General features: G+C 34.0%; 1 protein-coding gene across 2 annotated transcripts in view; it reads right to left on the reverse strand.

The window, feature by feature from the left end:
• The window catches only part of LOC132563272 (glycine receptor subunit alphaZ1-like), a 29,449-nt gene extending 20,213 nt beyond the window's left edge, over positions 1-9,236 (reverse strand). Inside the window, exon 1 of one of the 2 annotated variants that reach the window (XM_060228034.1) lies at positions 8,660-9,236. In XM_060228034.1, the coding sequence (XP_060084017.1) occupies positions 8,660-8,739 (80 nt within the window). In that variant the 5' untranslated portion in view covers positions 8,740-9,236. The remainder of the gene's footprint in view (positions 1-8,659) is intronic. The other variant, XM_060228041.1, reaches the window with a different exon arrangement.
• Positions 9,237-10,210: the final 974 nt, after the last annotated feature.

The following is a 10,210-nucleotide window of genomic DNA, read 5'->3' on the forward strand; positions in this document are numbered from 1 at the left end:
TCCCTCACCATATACTACTGTACTCCCTCACCATATACTACTGTACTCCCTCACCATACACTTCTGTACTCCTTCATCATATACTACTGTACTCCCTCACCATATACTACTGTACTCACTTACCATATACTACTGTACTCCCTCACCATATACTATTGTACTCCTCCACCATATACTACTGTACTCCCTCACAATACACTTCTGTACTACTTCATCATATACTACTGTAACCCCTCACCATATACTACTGTACTCCCTCACCATACACTTCTGTACTCCTTCATCATATACTACTGTACTCCCTCACCATATACTACTGTACTCCCTCACCATATACTACTGTACTCCCTAACCATACATTACCCATTTTGAATTTCCTAGTCTTGATATATTGTACGTAGGACTCCGTGTAAACATTTCATATGTTCTTTTTTGTCCTCTACCATTTGATCTAGAGTTTGATTTACAAATTTTTCACAAGTCAATATTTTCGAACTATTTTTACAAAATGTGCAGGCACGAAAAACTTTCGAATATACTAAATTGATAAAAAGAGCTTTTGTGTCATGAGAAAATTCTTCAGCTTATCCAATTCGCCAGTCAAAATGCATCAGATTAACCCTTACTGATATTTCCTTACTGATCCTTGTCGTTTAAATCGATATTACAGGAATATTGCACTAAGGGATAATGGAATAAGATTGATATACTAATACTTGATGAAATAGTGTTCATCCTGAATTTTTTACAACAGCACGTTATAATGTTCACTCCTAAAACATGGCCCTAACAATCATAAATCGATTTTAACACTTTGGAATTGTGTTTTACAATCACCAGCTTCGCCTATTCAGATTCGGATAAAAATATATCAATCAGGTTATATATATTATATAAACAGAACAATTTACAAACTGTTAAGCAGTGTTAAAACTAGTCGTAGCATGATTGTCGTATTGTTAGGTTGCCCTACCGGTGGTACAGTTCAAGAAATACCACAAGGTATTTATAAAAGCTTGTGGGAACAACACAAAACATTAACTAAGTCTTTAAAAATGGCGTCGATACCTTTAAATATCTACGTATGACTCTGTCCGATCAAATAAATCAGAGCACAAATAAATACTATAAAAAACATTGTGTAAAAAAGATAGATCAGACTGATCGTAAACGAATTTGATAACTTTGATAACAGATGGCAATTATGATAGTTTTAGTAATCTTCAAGTAGACATAATTAGTTTCAATATTTAACATAACTTCAATCATGTCTGCAATTCAGATGAGTTAATGCGATTCGCCGTAGATGGAGTGTACAAAGACACTGAACAGCCTACCTTCAAACAACATTGATGTTTATATTCTGGATCTGTACTCTAAGGACACTCTGAAAATGCAGACACTTTGTTTACCAGTGTAGAAAGTATATAGTTTTTTAGAAATCAATATTGAAGCCCGCTGGTAGAGTGGCTTTGGCAGACACCTCTCTCACTCTACAAATAGCAAACAGACATAAAACAGTAATGTCTCTAACACATACTTCCGCGGTTAAAACGAATGAGTTTTTATTTCGTGATTTCCATTAATATTTTTTGCAGAGTAATCCATTGCAATCAATTTCAGTTCCAAGTGATAGACTACAGAATGGGAAAACTGTGATTTTTTCTCACAATTTTAGGCACTGAATTTTCACAAACTAAATTGAGACAGTTAAAATTCACGACTCTGAATGATTCCATAAATTATCGTCTTCACCATATACTTTGATAACAGTAGAAATAGGTACGGATTTACAACTGAATACAAACAAAAACATGTGACACAATTGGTAATCATGGTATATCTTACTAGTGGATCCTAGTATACATTAAATTATATGCATAGCTTTCAAGACTTAAAAAATTCGGTAAAAATGAAATGGCATGCTTCCAATACCCTTTAAAACACCAGCTTAGAAGCCCTACATACAATAACGATGACAGTATTTATTATGATTAATGAAACGCTCTTTTCAATTATCTTAAATAATATACTGATAGTAAGCAGTGTTTTGTCTAGGGGGCATTTTCGTACGGTTACGAGCGGTCAACAATATTATTGCCGTGGTGGCCATTTTGAAACTCAATTCAACATAATTATCTTTCAACAATTGACCTGAGACCTGAGAAATCCTCTCAGCGTTCATGTGTATATGAATACATGCAAAAACCGCAACAGAATGGTGATAAAACCACTTCCGGTCCGTCAGATATAGTTTTGGTAAAATATATGAACCGTACCTTATTTGTGCCTCATTTTCCCATGATGCTGCAGACGACAGTAGTATGAGGTAGATCACCACACATACAAATATCTTCAAACTAAGGAGGTCCATTTCACATCCAGAACAACACAACCGTGTCCATTACTCAACTTATGCTCACGGCAATCGAGTGAAAAGAGGACTTAAATGCTTCCGACAAACGAGTTTTAATGTTCACATTGACCTCCATGTAAAGACTTATAAATATTTTACTATGCCCAATGATTTCATACAATACCATGTTAAATGTCAATGTAAGCGATTCCCAACAAAACACGATAACAAGAGTCTACAGGGACTTGTATAATTTAAATATCTCACTAGGGGTTATTGATTGATCTGATTCCTGTGTATTGACAATTACAAACCCAGCAGTATGTAACTCATTGTAATGATAGATAAAACAACGAAGACTGTAAATTCTGATAAACTGCTAGAAACAAAACAAATAAACTATTTACACTATGGCACAAATGTATCTCGTATCTTTTAATGGAATGAACAGTTCGATATGTTATTTATTAAAAATATTTGCTTTGATGGTCAAAAGCCTTGGGTCCTTATATTTGAATTAAGAAATTTTAAAATATCCACGTATCTTTGGATTCACGTTTTCATACAAGAATATCATTTATAGGGCATGTAGCATACGACACGACGTTATAAAAAGAATATGCCTTGAATTCATTCAAATAAATTCAGAAACTACACAGCCACAAGTGATAGCAAAGCTGTTTCCTGTCGCTTTATTCTGGTCTCCATTACAACTCATATGCTGCACAGTTTGCCTTTCAATGTAAAGTACCCGAGTCTTTACCAACAACTCGATCCTTTTATCTGAATGTAGGACACACCAATAGCCTTGACTCACCATAGTTATCCTAATGGTCGTTATTTTTTATATCATAATTTCCAGGTGTAATTTTGCTGTGTTAATAATTCTGAAGTTTTAAATATCCATGAAGAACTGTAATCTATCTGTAAGGTAATATGACTCATCAGTGCAAGCACCGTCCAGTTGTCTTATCACTGAACGAGAACGTCAACAGGTCTGTAGAGGAATCAAGACATAATCAGTTCCAGAATTTCATTTATGTAACAACTGAGATACTGCATGTAAATGAATATACAATGGTTGGTTGTTTTGTTTGCTGGTTAATTGTTTTTTGTTTATTTATTTATTTATTTTTATTTATTTATTCTTTTATTTATTATTTTTATTTATTTATTTATTTATTTATTTATTTATTTATTTACTTTTATTGTTGGTTAGTTGGTTGGTTGGGTTTTGCCTGAGTGAGTGGCTGGTTACAGGTTTACCGTCTCCATGACTCCTCCAATCTCTAGGCGTTGTCTCACTAACACCAACGAATGCCAGTGTTCTGGCATCGTGTATATACAAAGGCGGCATTTGATAAGGGGATTTGTCAACATAAGTAATGACAGAGATGTCTTCATGAAACAACGTAATATCCAAGGGGTTGCAGTACGGAAAATATTTACATTTCTTCATCAGTAGAGAAACCTCTGTGCTTAGAGATAAAATCCTATAATCTTTCTAGAATGAGAACAATATAATTGACGCTAAACGTCAATTACCAAACAGGAAAACACTACAGAAAGACTTCACCATTTAATAAATATATTATCTAGGTATTCATATTTTACATTCCAGTAATAGTCAGGGTCATATAAGAACGGGTGTGATGAGGGAGACAGAGAGAAGAAAATGAAGCATCGAAACAAATTGACACGAAATGAAAGAATATCAAAATCCTGATGTTGTAATATGACCAGCAGATCTATTTTGGTATTCACAATGTCCACTTGCAAGTAAACACGGACCAGATACACAAGTGAATAGCACTGTCGAACACAAAATTCTATATAGAAGAAGCAAAGAAGGAAAAGAACTTTTGAAACATTTGAGTCGATTGAGAACAAACCTGTGTATAATGTGTACCATGCCAAAGTCTAGAAGGTGAGGTGCGTTAGCCCATAATTAAATCAACAGATTTTGCATTTTCCCGTAAAACGTGGCATGCAGATCACAGCAGTGTCTAACACCAGCAATATCGAATAATGTGCAAAAAGACACACTAGTAAATAGAACCTTCAAATTTAGATCTTAATTCAATAGAACAAACAATAAATAGCACTATCACACAGAGAGGTCACTCTTAGCCGCCTCCAAGGTAACATACATTGAAATACAGCAAGATACAGCCAGCATATTATTTCCGCCTGTACAGGTGTTATGGGTATGTAGATGTGTCCATACGTTAACGAATAGTGCCATATTTTGTTGATAACTATGAAATAACATAACCTGATTAAGTAGAACAAAATGGCACAGCAGTTACCATCGGATACCGTTCACGTGCTTCAAGCGTTTTTAAAATATAGTATAAACATACACATTAGCTATACATATTCACGTGTAAGACACATAAAAATCTTGCTTTAAGAGTGAAAATGATCAATGATGTTTATTACAAATAAAGGCTTCAAATAGAAATGATGTTCTATTGACAATATTTACAGAAGAGCATACAAATTGTCAATAGACTATAACTAGTTACACACATGCTATTATATATGCAGCGACAATTCATAAAATGAGGTTTCTGTGATGATATGTTCATCCGTTATAAACATAATATATGACCTGTATGGTTATAGCACACATTTTTCGGGGTTGATATTCAATTTTTCTGTCAGCTTTTTATATTCGGTTACTTTGGAATTCACGTGTTATTTGGTTTATATTCGGTTACCATGGTTATGTTTGAGACAGAAGTTATATAACTGGTTTCCTTGGTTAATGTTTCAGAATTTACTTACAGTATGTTCAATCACTATGGTTATGTTTGACACAGAAGTTATATAACTGTGGTTTCCTTGGTTAATGTTTCATAATTTACTTACAGTATGTGCCATTATTATGGTTACTCCTTCAGGCCTTATATACATGTTAAGTTGTCGCTATGGTTACTCTTTCAGACGTTATTGATACTATCTATTTACATTATACACGGTTGTTATAGGTACGTAATCCGTGAATCCTACTGTTACCGTTTCCTACATCATTTGAAGTAAAAGTGGTTATTATTTGCACTATACTTGGTCTCTATATTTACTCTTTTTGTGATGCTATTTAAATTATTTCTAATTTGTTTGGTGAATGTAGTATACGTTTTTTTGGTCTATGTTATTACTTTTTCAGACAGTATTTGTATGTATATTATGATTTATATGGCATCTGTTATGACATTATATTACATCATATGTGGTTTCTATGGTAACTGGTATGACATTATGTCACATTATCTGTGGCTTCTATGGTAACTGGTATGACATTATGTCACATTATCTGTGGCTTCTATGGTAACTGGTATGACATTATGTTACATTATCTGTGGTTTCTATGGTAACTGGTATGACATTATGTTACATTATATGTGGTTTCTATGGTAACTGGTATGACATTATGTTACATTATCTGTGGTTTCTATGGTAACTGGTATGACATTATGTAACATTATCATTGGTTTCTATGGTAACTGGTATGACATTATGTTACAGTATATGTGGTTTCTATGGTAACTGGTATGACATTATGTAACATTATCTGTGGTTTCTATGGTAACTGGTATGACATTATGTTACATTATCTGTGGTTTCTATGGTAACTGGTATGACATTATGTTACATTATATGTGGTTTCTATGATAGCTGGTATGACATTATGTTACAATATATGTGGTTTCTGTGATAGCTGGTATGACATTATGTTACATCATCTGTGGTTTCTATGGTAACTGGTATGACATTATGTTACATTATCTGTGGTTTCTATGGTAACTGGTATGACATTATGTTACATTATATGTGGTTTCTATGGTAACTGGTATGACATTATGTAACATTATCTGTGGTTTCTATGGTAACTGGTATGACATCATGTTACATCATCTGTGGTTTCTATGGTAACTGGTATGACATGTTACATTATCTGTGGTTTCTATGGTAACTGGTATGACATCATGTTACAATATATGTGGTTTCTATGATAGCTGGTATGACATTATATAACTATATCTATGGTTTCTATTATTCATGATTCAAGCATTATTTACATTATCAGAATATTTAACGTCCGACATCAATCCCACAACATTAATGACATGTTTAATTAAGTGGAAGTCATTTACGAATTGGTCTAGACTCTATTTATGACAAGCTGGGTTCTCTTCCGTCCATTAAGTGACACTAGTAACTAACCAATGCGTTATTTATAGACCAATTACAATGATCTGCTCTAGCCCCAGTCCATTCTCAGGTCAAAGCCTCCCTCTAGATACGTTTAAATCCTAAATGTGTACACTCGATCCCTCTTGTTCGGTCCATGGTAATGTCCAGCACAGTGGTATTTACAAGTCTATAGATATATATCGCAGTGCGGGAAAAGAGTTCTGCATTGTAAATAACTTTCTGATAACTACCACAGCATCCTAGCTGGAGCAGACTTGGAGATATAGAAATGTGGTTTACTTCTATTTTGAGTTGATGGTTATGTATAAAGTGATGTGCAAATTTTCAACATCAGACAATATGCATGATGCTACTATCTTTTTCGAAATACCACACGGATAGCCTAGTTCACTTTTCCTCCGGACTATTCTTTTGTGAAAGAAGTCTTCAGTTTGGTCCTCAAACCATACGTTTAGGACAGTTTTGAATACACTAGCAGCAGAAAACCCCCTCCGACGTTCATAGGATGTCAAATTGTCATGCATTTTCATTAGTTGTTCGAACTGATATTAATCAACAATGTCTGTCTCTAAAAACATTCATGGTGAAGCGAGTATTTTGACTTGACAAAACATTAAAGAGTGCATTTTTCGAACCCGCTATTCACAAAAGAGTTTATCAATAACATCTTGTCTTTCTTTTTTGTAGCGATACAAATTATTTTCTTCTCTGTTACCTTGCCCAATAATGTATTTGGTATGAGAAAAATGTAACTTCATTAAAGCTGTATAGAGACAAGTGTTCAGTTGTTTTTTTGTATGTGATTCTTATATACTTAAAGAATTGTATATATGCTGACATAGTATCGAAGATCTTTTGTTGAAATATTGAATACTTATATTTCGCATTAATCTAAAAAGAAGACATGGGATACACAATGTATTATATATATAAAAGATCTTAAATAATCTCTCATTTCATAAGAAAAAATTGAACAAGTCTCTTTTTTTAACTTTGCCAACCTTGACTGGCAAGAATTAAAACATTGAGATGAAACCAGGATAAAATCAAATGGACACAGCCAATTTATTGTGCCATATTTAGTTTATGTTGTTATGTCGTTGTCTTTATTATGACGTCTCCATCGATTTCTGATTGGCTCTGCCAATGAAGAAGACGTTATAGGGTATATGACACAAATGTCATATGTGTAAAAAAAATGCATCCAAAAAATTCACTTACTAACAAGTGGATTATGTGACAAATCTGATTATTGTATAGAATAGAATCACCATTTGAGATATTGTATAAAACATTTTATGGAAGTTTACGAAAGATATAATCAACCATATTCATTGTATGTATATTTATGTATGCTCCTTGAAATGTATTCTAAAGAATACACATTCTGCTGTGACATACGAGAACTGGTGTTTTGTGAAATATCGATCATTTCGATTCACTGCTTGCAACTGGCATCATGAATCTTTGCCAGATTCAAAACAGGTTGTAAAATCTCTACGTTATTTTTTTTCTTAAATTTCTGCCATCAAGTGCAGTTGCTTGTAAACGTTCGGCCATAGTAAAGATGCGTTTGAATAGATTAACACAGATAGTTCTATTTCCAATATCTCTATTGTATTAATGTATACCTGTTTTAACTATACATCTTACTCTTGTCTAGATCCATAGCTTTAAGTACCAACCACTTTTCAGATAATTCAAACTGTATTTAAAAGTAACACTGAAATTTACTACCATATACCATCATAGCTTTTTGTCAGGTTACATATACCAGGAAGTCGAAATATACATTATAAATACCATTCACTTATCTCGATACAATCGCATTAGATTTCCTGCATTGATTTTTATAACAGTACAATATCGACATAACAGAATCATCCATACACAAATGTGATGAAACTGGGTATGATATGAACAACAGAAAAATGAACAGGGTTAATAGGAATGTTTACATTGACACTTACATACAAAGTAAAATTTGATGTAAATGAAAAGAGGTCATCTAAAGCCATTTAATATTATCAAATACATATTGAAGAAATGCAGTGTTTAAGTGAGCGTTAAATTGAGAATTACCTTGAAAGTTGTTGATCTGCCTGTACCAGCTCTCCGACCATTACCAAAGTAATGGCTACGCTGAGAAGTGTCCACTCCATGGTTCTGTATCACTTACTGACCGATCGCTTTAAGTAAATACCACAGTAGCCGTTAATTTGTTTGTTCCTCACAGTCTGATCAGGTTTTCAACTACGTAGTAAACAAATATATTATAAACAATGATGTATCTCCAGCACGTGCAAGACGATCTGTGCACGTAAGACTTAACACAATGTTTACATTTTTTGTCCTCGCGAGACAGTCAATGTAGAAATCGAACTCTTCAGGTCTATACAGTAATCAGCACACTAGTATCACAGACTCGGGAATAGCAGAGCATGGCTTCCAAAATCAAGATGTGCATATGCATATTATAGCATTCCTGTTAAGTCGACAGATCATGTGGTATTTCTATATTTATCTTTCCCGTGGTCACGTGGATTAAAATATCTATACACTCCAACCGCACATACTGCTCGGTCTTGTCAGCCGCTGAAGCTGTCATGTCTTGTCAGCAGCTGAATTAAGCACAGTTTCTAGTTTCTGGAGACAAGCTTACAGCGTGACGAATCCGCGCCCCATGCTGTCCCAAGAGTGTGTGAAGGTAATCGATATGTTGGATACAAAGGGATAAAAACACACACCAATTACACACCTCTCTAACCGTAATACACAAACTGCCTAGGGGAGTGTAATTAAGCAACACCTTTAACCATATAACATAACACTAGAACTGATACAAAGAGGGGCGGCAGGGGACCAATAAAAATCTGCTATCTGTCGATAAACCTGGTTAATAAATCATCACCTATACATGGAAATATTGTGTGAATAAATAACAGTAACACCAAAGGCCATGTTTACTTTACAATTACTATGTATAAAAGATCATCACGAGATCTGCTCCTAATTATATGAGCTGGGTCAGTGTTATATCTGAGTTACTCGGATAACGTTCATACCTAACGGTCTCCGGATATTGTTATAAGTAATTACCTTACACCTGTCTACACTTACTTGTCGGTGTAAGTCGACCTTTATAATTCTATACATTCAACATCACGTGACTGGTTCAAATAAGATTGGCTTAGAATATTTATATGGAGATTAATCTTTTTCCGAGTATAATGGTGATGTATACAAACAGGTAGGACAATTAAAGTAACAGTTAAACAGTTACACACACAGATAACATTCTCCGGACCTTACATATTCACATACATATTTTTTTTATAAAGGATAAGTGTCTCGTTTCTCTAGATTGGGAGAAAACCAGTGATTCTGGTCTTTCCTGTTCTAACTGAATACTGTCTTTGAAGATTTAACTCACTATAGAGGTTTTGACACAAAGTGGACTCTATTACTCCAGGCGATTTTTCCTTTTTAGTTCTCATCTGCTTTATCTCAGAGGTTTTTAAAGTTATCACTAAAAATGTCCTATTACCCAGGTAAAGGTCTGATACCACTGTGCTGCAGAGAAAATCGTTTTAATTTTGAGAAACCGAGTTTTATTCGAGGCTATCTATAATG

This window comes from Ylistrum balloti, unplaced genomic scaffold, assembly GCF_031769215.1.
Source record: "Ylistrum balloti isolate Yb309-2 unplaced genomic scaffold, AGI_CSIRO_Ybal_v1 Utg369674, whole genome shotgun sequence".
Taxonomy (NCBI): Eukaryota; Metazoa; Mollusca; class Bivalvia; order Pectinida; family Pectinidae; genus Ylistrum; species Ylistrum balloti.